Source organism: Vicia villosa, linkage group LG3 (genome assembly GCF_029867415.1).
Source record: "Vicia villosa cultivar HV-30 ecotype Madison, WI linkage group LG3, Vvil1.0, whole genome shotgun sequence".
NCBI classification, from domain to species: domain Eukaryota; kingdom Viridiplantae; phylum Streptophyta; class Magnoliopsida; order Fabales; family Fabaceae; genus Vicia; species Vicia villosa.
Genome location: NC_081182.1, coordinates 143304314 through 143315112, shown reverse-complemented (window position 1 = coordinate 143315112; position 10799 = coordinate 143304314). Strand labels below are relative to the sequence as shown.

Below are 10799 nucleotides of genomic sequence, written 5' to 3'. Positions count from 1 at the left end.
TTCTGCCATGGCTCTCTTATTCACCTCTCCTCTTTCTCCAACTTTTCTTCTTTCTCCACGTCTATTGAGACCTAACTTCTCTTCTTATTTCCTTTATTTTATTATACTTATAATCTTCATTTGGGCTTACTAATTAACACCCCCATGATTACTATCACCAACGCAACGTCTAAGCCCACTTAAATAAAACACTCTCATAATCCATAATATTAATTCTATTATTATTTCTCTCCACCAAACTGACTAACTACCGACTATAAAATAAATCGCCCGAACCACCAACTCAACATATTCAATATCATTCTCTACGGCTTAAATCAACTTAGATTAATAATAGTCCATTATAGTAATATTATCTCTAATATTATTCTCCGATTAAACCGACTAATTTCTCGATCATTAATTTATCCGCCCAACACAACGCATAATTCCAATTACGCCTCTTATAATAATGCCAATAATTCTAACTTCGAATAATTCCAACAAATAATTTCCTTATACAATTTAATTAAATAAATAATTAAATTCCGAGTGTTACATTTACTACCATGGCACGAAGGTTAAAAGATCTCAGTTTTACGAATATTCAAATTGAGACCTAGTCTTTGACTAGTCTCCTGAATTATGTCAAGGGTTTTAACCACCTTTTTTGAATCCCCTGTGTTGATCCCTTCATCAAGATACTAGGCATGAAGAAGAAGTTTATAGTTGTCGCTAATATGATGAATAAATGGGTTTAAAACAAGAGAAAAAGGAGCGGATCTAACATGTCACTTTGTTTCACTCTAGTGAATAAAATAATATGATCATTCCCAAGGTATAACCTTACTGCCTAATCATAGAGAAACTCAACCCATAAGAAAATAGATGGGCATTTCACCCTCACCTCTTTTAGTAGGCTTGCTCGATCTAGCAGGTTAAAAGCATTTGTGAAATTTTTCGTGAGCATAGCCAAAAATCCATGTCCATGTCGCTTGCTCAACACCATGTTAACACTATCCAAAATGACCTCAAAAACATCTGAGACACTGACCCCAAACTAGAAGTCATTAAGATATCATGTCATATCTCTACCTGCCCCTTTGATTGCATCCTTGGATACCAAGTGCCTCCAAATAAAACCCACCACAAATTGTTGTATCCCATCATCAGGTTTTAATAATGGCGTTAAGAGTGCGAAGGCAACAAGCTCTGCCAAACTCACCAGACATCTCCCTCCCAGCAATAAGTTAACAACTAGAGTGATTGCATATAAGAGATCTCTAGATACATCATAACCTTCTCCACACACTGCGTCTAATAATTGTTGTGCTAGCAAGTCATCTCTACCACATAAAGTCCCTTTGAAAAATAACTAAATTCAGTTAAAGATAATATCAATTTCAGTCACTAGACAAGCGTCAGATAATAAGGTAGTCAACATGAGGAAGGTGGTTTGTACACGTGTTTGATATTTAAAATACTATTTAAAAACATAAAAAAGAAAATATATATAAAAATCAAGTCATCCTCACAAGAGTGTTCACAAAACAAAGGCACTCAAGAGGAAGTGAGAAATCAACTCATTTTAATGTCATGATTTAGATAATTAAGTAATAGTACTATGATTAAGTATCAATTTGAACTTTCAAATTTGATATATCATTCCTCGAAATAAAATGTAATAAACATCAATTATACACATACATCCAACAATATTTTACTTGTATACCACCGGTTTAATTCTGTTCGGGGGCGAGTTCTGACATCAAGTGGTTCCATCCCCCTCCCAATCGCAGTTGCGGGGGATCGAACCGTGGTTCTCCCTACCAAGTCCAGCGCCAATCACCACTGAACCAACTAACGATTGGTATAAGAATAGTCTTTTTCTTTCACCTTTCTAGTGGAACATAATCATACACCTTGAATATAAAACTTCAAACATCATATTTTTCACTTCTTTTCTTTAACAACACCTTCATTACCAGCTAACATCATATACTTATCCTTCCTTGTAATATTAGTACACTCAAATCCCAAAGTCTCCCCCAACTCTCTTTGTATATAATTAGCCACTTCATAAGGAGACTTTCCACCAGCACAAGTGAACTCTTTTGGAACCTTTTCAAGCACTTCAATATGATAACAAGGCCATGGATTCATCAAAAAGAGAAAAGAGTCCAACCATTTGAATCCACTAGCTGTAGTCCCATAAAACAAACTCACATTAGCACTCATAGCCACAGGCACAATCTCATCAGCAAGTTCAGCAAAAAGTGAACTAAACCTTAACAAATAAGGCTCCCTACAAGTTGTTCCTTCAGGACAAACCACCAAGTCACCTTCACTAAGTAACCTTTGCATTGTTTCTCTATCTCTTTCTCTATCCCTTGTCAAACTCATTGTCTTAATAGGAGACATAATCTCTGAGACTTTACTTAAGCTATAAGTTACTGTAGTCAAAGGCTTTCTCAAACTCATGCTAAGAAAAACAGGATCTAACAATGTCCTATGTGTGCAAACATAGAGAACACCTTTATTAGTAACACTTTTTGTAGTGTTACTAATATTATAGCCTTTGAGATTTATTAAAATGCCACTAAATGAAACTAATGCAAGTCCATATTTGTAGTAAACAATTGTACCAAGAAACAATCTATATATTGATAATGGAATTCCAAATGGAAGCCACATGAACATGTAGAGAGTTGATGAAGGTGTAGGGAAAAATGCTAGTCTTCCATCATGGAATATTAATGGCTTTGGATATTTTTCTCTTGGCATGATTGTGTTTGGACTTATTTCATTGCTCACCACATAAGCTTCCTGTCATTATCATAATTGATGGAGTTAGATGAGAATTAAGAGGGAATAATTAATTTCTTTAAAAAGAAAAAGAAGAAGATGGAATAATTAATTTCTTAATAAAGAAGAAGATGGAATAATTAATAGGAAAATGAAATTATAGGTGTACAATTTATTGTAATAACGTAGTTTAATAGTTGTTATATGGTATCAATTATAATCAATATGGCAAACATCAACATAGGAACCTATAGTTGTCAATAACAAATGGGGAATAAACTATTAGTTGAGTACTAAGCTATTATTTCTTCTCTAAAGTATATGAAATCTTACAATTTTGTTAATTAAATATTTACTTAATACTACACTAACGTATATGATATATTTATTTTGAATATTATCCAGATTTAATTACATTGATCTTTTTATTTTTTCTTTTATATGAAATTAATCTATTTATTTTAAATTTAAAAAATTTTATTTTATTTATATTTTTGCGTTAAAAGATGCAATTTGTGTTCCAACACAGTTCTCAAATTTTAGGAGCCCGAATATCTTTTTTTTAATAACAAAAGTAATAGATTTTACATCTGTTGTTTTGAAACAGATGTAAAATTATAATTTATTTTCAAGTATCTATCATTTTATAGTGATATTGATTTTTTTAAACAAATGTAAAATATTAATTTTAAAAATTGTATTTTTTTTAATTTAGCTCTTTTTAAAAATTAGAATAGGTCCTCCATTAATTATAATAGGTCCTCCGGTTTGATTACGATTGCCTACCTCTAATTTAAATTTTTACTTTAAAATTACATAAAAATTTGGATAATGTATTAAGTTTCACAATTAATACTCGATGTCAGAACTGACATTTAAAATAGATTAATCAGTTAAATAATCTAGATACTGGTGGTGAAATAAAAAACACAATGTAAGTATTTTTAAAACTAAAACTATTGGAATTTAATACTTTATAAATCAGTTAAAATATGAAACTAAAACCCTAATTAAATTTGTTAGTGGGAATCAATTTATTTTTTGTGACAAAAATATCATGTACGTCTTCTCCTATTCGCATTTTAAAATAATTTTTGTATTAGAGCTCAAACACATATGGACATCAATGTTTGCATTTGCATTTGTATTTATATTTTATACGTATCGAAATATTTATATGTGTATTATTATCCGCATTTTTAGTAAAAGTTTGTAAATGTAAATATTATATCATTTTAAATTTTTAACATAAAGAAAATTTTCAAAATTATATTTAAAACTGTAAAATAAATAAACATTTATATTAAAATGCATAATAATTTAATAGTGGTGTTTTTTTAAAAATTAATATATACATATATTTTTATATAATAATTTAAGTTTAAATATATAAATATACTGTGTAAATACGAGACAAATGGGTACTAGAATATCATATCTGTATTTATTTCCACTTATATTAACTAGTAATTTTTGGTGTCTATGTCCACCCTATATATTATTTTAAGCGGATATGTATGAGATATGAGTCAAATTATCACTATTTCTTAAGAAAAAAATTATAAACTTAATATTTACAAATAACTCAATTTAGAAACTTCTATAATTCTCAAATCAAATTAGCAAAAAGAAAGAGCTATAGCTTGAGATTTACCTTACAACAAGAGATAAAATGATGATCATTAACACATGAACTTCCAATCCCCAAATCAGGCCTTCTATCTCCAAAATAATCCATGACAGCCCAATCCTTAACAATCAAACCATCCTTACCAACCAAACCAGTAAAATAACATCCTAAACTATCCAACTCCGTAGCAACAACATCATCACCATTCAAATATTCCTTAACAAACCCTTCCACCATAACCTTAGGCACACATGTGAAAAAAACTCTACACCCTACCGAAACCAAAACCTCATAAGCCTTAAGATTAATATTCTCCATGTAAAACTTTGGTAAAACAACCCTAGCAACCATTTCCATGTCGTTTATTTTAAGTCCACAAAAAGTGATGAAAATCATGACTTTAAGCTTACGTTCATAGCTCAAAAACCATAGTATAGGACATGAACATAGTAGAACAAAAGCTCTAAAAATGCTACCACCTTCAAAGGCAACTAGCATGAAATAAGGAAAGAAAGAATGGTTCCTTAATAGGATACTATGAATGTCACAAACAAGTGTTTGTGATTTTCTATCCTTTAAATTATCACAGTTCATGATAGTAGGAAAAGATGAAGGTTGATGAAGTGGTTTAGATGAAAGATCAAAGAAATTAAAACTATAAGTTCTCATTTTCTTTGCAGTTTGATAACATGACTTAATAATATGGTAGCATAACCATTTTGTGATGCTTAGGAGTACTAATAGAAAAACCATTATCTTGAAGCTTTTCTCTCACTCTTTGTTTTTTTGTGATTCTTGAGATTGAGATAATGACATTAGTCACAGTTTTGTAATGAAAAAGGTAGACTCTATATATATATATATATATATATATATATATATATATATATATATATATATATATATATATATATATATATATATATATATATATATATATATATATATATATATATATATATATATATATATATATATATATATATTAATTGCATTAATTAGATTTGGTTTTGTAGTTCATGTGATGCTTTTATTTTATTTTGTCACTCTTAATTTATTTGAGACCTACCTTACACATTATCCTTTCAATGAAACCATCTAATCTTTTGGACCAATCTTTCCTTGCTCAATGATCTACTTCATAGCTCATACACATTATTAGCCATTAACATTATCATCTATTTTTAGTTTTCTCACCAGACTACAATTATTGTCTATAAGTTCAATGTTGCTACTTTTGTGGAATAAAATAAAAGGGTCCTATAACATGTTATGTTTCTAATGTTTAAATAGGTAGGTGTTACATTATGAGGAGTTTCATTATAGTTTTTGAATATGGATTGAAATTGTATATGCATCTTCAAGTATATTTTCTATTAGTAATTTTATAAACTATATATTTCAATAAATAAATATTTAAGGATTAAATTAATTAACTAAAAAATATATTCCTTTCTCCTTGGATAGGGTTTTGGTTTGATCCCGTATCCTCTTTTGTACTCTCTTTTCATTTATCTATGAGGTTTAAGAAAAAATTTAACTAAAAATATATTTAATGGTTAAAATAACTAGCAAAATATTTATTTAGATATTATTGTGACAGCGTTTCACATTCAAAGATCAAACAATTTTTTTATGAATGCTTAAATATCGATATCACATGTTAGAGTCTACTCAATAGGTAGGTGGAAGAGCATGTGCAAGAGTCTAGATTTAAACTCATAGGTTTTCACTTCTTCACACCAAAAAGTTTGTGAGTCTAATCACTATAATACTTCATTAAAAAAAAAACAGATATGAACAAATTTAATACCAATAAGAAACATTATCAAAAGAAATTGTTATGGAAATTTGGGGAGCAAGGTTCGGAAATGTCAATGGATTAAATATTAATGGTCATCAGAGATTCTGATATCTCATATATATCCAAAATTTTAAGGTTTTGTTTGCGAGTTTGGAGGGGAAGGGAGGGGAGGGCTTTGGAAAATAAGAAGGATTGGATAAAAATAATAGAAAGATTTTAAGTAAGAGGGTCTTGGAGAGTTTGATTTTATTTATACACCAAAAATTCCCTAAAATAGGATAACTTAAAAATTATATTGAATGAGGGTTTTGGAGGGCTTAAATAAATTTTCCAAATATCTTTTAGGTTGTACAATATTCTAAAAATTAAAAATATAGTAATGATAATGACTCATTTATCATTCTAAACAAAATCATTTTTTTCAAAAAATGTAAAATATTTTCCTATAATTTTTTAAATTTTCGTTTTCGGAAGTCTTCCCCTCCCCTTCAAACTCGCAAGCATAGCCTAAGGTAATGGGGGTATGGGTCACTTCTCTTATAAACCGAATATTTCCTCCATTCCTAGTTGATGTGCCACTTTGCACAACTTTCACACTTGAAATTTAAATTTTTTTGCACTACGTCGTGCAAGGGCTATGACAGCGCTTATTTTGGTCTTTTATAACGCTTTAAAGCGCTGCCAAAGCCAGCGCTGCCGTAGGTAACGACAGCGCTTTTGAAACGCCAAAAGCGCTCTCGTAACCTCCCCTATGGCAGCGCTTTTATGGGAAAAGCGCTCTCATAGCCTCCCCTATACCAGCGCTTTTTCTAGAAAAACGCTCTCGTAGCCTCCCCTACAGCAGCGCTTTTATCCAGAAAAGCGCTTTCGTAGCATCCCTTATAGCAGCGCTTTTCCAGAAAGCGCTTTTGTAGCTTGCGCTTTTTTATCTTTTATGCTTTTTTTTTTATCTTAGGCAGCGCTTTTAGTTATAAAGCGCTTTCGTAGGTAGGCCTTTAAGAGCGCTTTTGAAAGCGCTGCCGTTGCTAAACGCAGTATTTTAAAGTGCAACCTGTAATTTAAGCCTCCCAGTTCGACTTGTAATTTATATTTATTTTCAACCTGTAATATTTTCGACCTGTAATATATTTTTAACCTGTAATATTTTCAACCTATATTTATTTTCGACCTGTAATATTTTCAACCATAGGTAGGACATTATATACCAATATAATACCATTATAATCCAAAATAATATATATACACCATTATAGTTCAATTCACATGTAACTAACTCATCTCAAACAAACTAAATCAGATACATATAACTAACTCATCTCTAACAATAACTAAATCAGAATATAAGCCCGAAATGTAAAAAATCCGACGAGCGCACGGTCCTGGTCCTGCAAAGTATGAACAGAACAACACGGTCAATTAAACTAACTTTGCTCAAACACAATTAAAGGCTCCAACTTCTATACTTCAAATTTTCCAAGAAAATAAATTGTCATTCAGTAACATCAACAATATTATTAGCAACAATTTCATGTGATTTGCAACTCAATCCACCAATGTAATGTGTCATCAATCAATCTCAAATCAAACTATCAGCACCACTTAACAACAACAAAAACAAACTTGATTCATATAACAACGTCATCATCGTCAACTAATATTAAGCAAAATGAACCAACATCCACCAAAGAAACCCAAACACAAAGTCATTATCAAAATTTGTCACACAGTAATGTATTCATAAAACTTTTCACACAATAATGTATTCATACCTATATGAATAGTTGTTGAATATAAAATTGACACAATTCCTCTTTGATTTCTTCCAACTTAAGTCTCGTGTAAGAAGCAGCATATAAGTCATCAAAGTACTACATAACAAAAACATAATATGAATGATTTAGTTAAATGTAATAAATTATAAGAAATTATCTTAAGTTATAAATCCATACCGTGATTGGAATCTCTAATTGATTCGCTTGAAGGATTTCTTTCAAAAACCTCAAAACAAAGTATCTGCAATCATAACTATTTCGCTGTTGCGGACACTACATAGAAAAACAAATAAGATTTTATAGTTGTCTTGTTTTATCAAGTAGCATAACTATTATAAGAAAAATTGTGAAAATTAATGTACCTGCACTTTGATCCAACTAATGTTGTTTGATTTAGTTCGGGATACCTGTGCGTCTCTTTGACTTCGGAACACTTGTATTGATCTAAAAAAAATATAAAAGCATATATTTAGATCAATCTCACAAATAATTAAATATATAAATATACACGAATATTTAGAACAATCTCACTTACGTATCAATCATTGACTTCATAGCAGGATAATTGGTCCACTCACCATCTACCAAATTCAGAAAATATACCACTTCTTTTATAGGGTTGATAGCAAGCAACAACCAGTGTGCTCTATAAATTAAAACAAAAGTTTATATGAAAATATTGCTACCCAAAAGAAACAAAGATTAGATGAACCAAAAATGAGAAACTAACCCTACTGGTCGGGTAATATACACCCAAAGAAATAGGCTTTCTGAATTGTCGGTGGTTAGGAATCTATCGACTAAGCGTTGTCTAACTGATTCCGGTTCCGTAGCAATTGTCTGTCCGCTGCAATGGGCGGAAGACACGAAATGGAATTTGTTTGACAATTCAGTCCCGCGCAACACTTTGTCATACAACAACCTTAAATAAAAACATAAAAAGCATTAGATTATTTTTATTGAAATGTGTAAATAAATTGTTCAACTAATTAAATAATATATTCATCGGATTACCAGATGTATGAGTGAATATTACCGACGCCTAATTGGTCATGCGTAAAAATCTCATGCATGTCATCTAGTGCAACATTTTCGAGGAATTCAATACCAAAGACAGCTTCATCCATATTAATTTCACGGAAAGCACCTGTCATCAAATCTGACATGTCAACAAGTGTTTCGAGCGTCTGTCGGTATCGAAGCACAAAAGCACCTCTTTTTTCCCTGGCTTCGGAGGACCCTTTTCCTTGGGTGGTACGCTACGAACTTGCTGCGTCACTTGTTATGACCCCCGAGCAGATAACTAAAAATCATATAACTTAGGTAAATTATAAAATCATGCAGTTTTAGATTCAGATCATATATTAACACTTTAAATGTACCTCTTTTAGTGATGCAACAGACTCGTCCTCCTGCAAAATCCCTTTACCCTTAATTGCGAGTTTTGTAGGAGCAGTCTAAAATTATCATGTAAAAATTAATTATCGTTACGGTTCAGAATTGACATTCGAAAACTAAATGATTCATAATTGTTTTCAACATACCCCATCACCAATGAAAATGAGCTCCGAGGGCCATGCAACAAATGACCCTATTGCATCTCGCACCAATGTTGTCTCTGAGATCATGTCAGGTACCGGTAGCACCACATTGTCATACCCCAAAATTTGCCCAATCATTTGCGGTAAAGTAATTTATCAAGGGAACTAAATTAAGGATCATGAGATTTAACATTCTTATTGTTAAACTCATTCTCCTATAAATCGGAATAGAGGTGCAGATAACAGGTATTTTGGGACCCAAGTATTTGGACCCAATTAGGACAAGGGTTTTATCATTTTTGGGGTTATAGTTCTTTTACTAACATTTGTTTTTATTAATTTTATTATTACTAATTATTAGTATTAATATTATTAATTTTACTAATCAATTATTGTTAATATTATTAGTAGAATTGCCATTAGGGATTATTAGTGTTATTATTAGGATTAGTACTAATTTAAATATTATTATAATTAGGATTTTTTATAGTTTTTTATATAATTAAATTAATTGGGCAATAGGCCCGTTAGGTGTAGAAAACCCTAGTTTTGACTAATATAAATAACACATTTTCTGTGCAGACAAGGGGAGGCCAGGCACTAACTTTTCTAACCCTATTACACTTTCTTGTTTACTCGGCTTTCACGTACAAACTTCCACTAATCTAAACCATCCTCCCATGCTTCCATAATCTCTCCCATTCCTTTTTACCATTCACGGTAACAATTTCTAGTCCTTTTCCAAAAAAACTAACAATTCCGTCACCGTTCTTTTTAACCAATATTTTACGTATAGTAAACCTTTTATTCATATACTTACATTTGTTTTCCTATCACTAACCTAGTAATGTAAACCCAAACAATGACATCAAGTCCTAACCTTCACTAGATCCAATTCACTGTCATAAATTCTACAGTTCCAAAACCTTAATCAAATCGATTTGCATCGAACAACAATATGTTACACTTTTCCGCAAACAAATTCAGAGATCAAATTATAATAACACAATTTTCATTAAAATCCTTTCTTAAAGGAAACAATGAGATTCAAAAATAGAAAATAAAGAGAAAGTTGTTGCTGTTAATTTTATGTTTGCAGGTTATTATTGTCGAGAATCCAAAGGGGGGCGGAATCGAAAGAACCCTCTCAAATCCATTGACGTTACCGTTTCAATCGGATCTGACGCTGCTCCCCGCAAATCGAACAGCTCCGCCTCCGAATTCACACAACCATCAGCCTTCAACACGAAACGCAAACGCCTCACTCC

At 31.1% G+C, this 10799-nt stretch overlaps 1 protein-coding gene across 1 annotated transcript; it reads right to left on the bottom strand.

Moving 5' to 3' along the window:
• Positions 1-1527: 1527 nt before the first annotated feature.
• On the bottom strand, positions 1528-5241 carry LOC131662475 (glycerol-3-phosphate acyltransferase 1-like). The gene is made up of 2 exons (XM_058932268.1): positions 4439-5241; positions 1528-2805 (listed from the first exon to the last, which is right to left on the bottom strand). The coding sequence occupies exons 1-2, from the start codon at positions 5165-5167 to the stop codon at positions 1933-1935; spliced, it is 1602 nt and encodes a 533-aa protein (XP_058788251.1). The 5' UTR covers positions 5168-5241; the 3' UTR covers positions 1528-1932.
• Positions 5242-10799: the final 5558 nt, after the last annotated feature.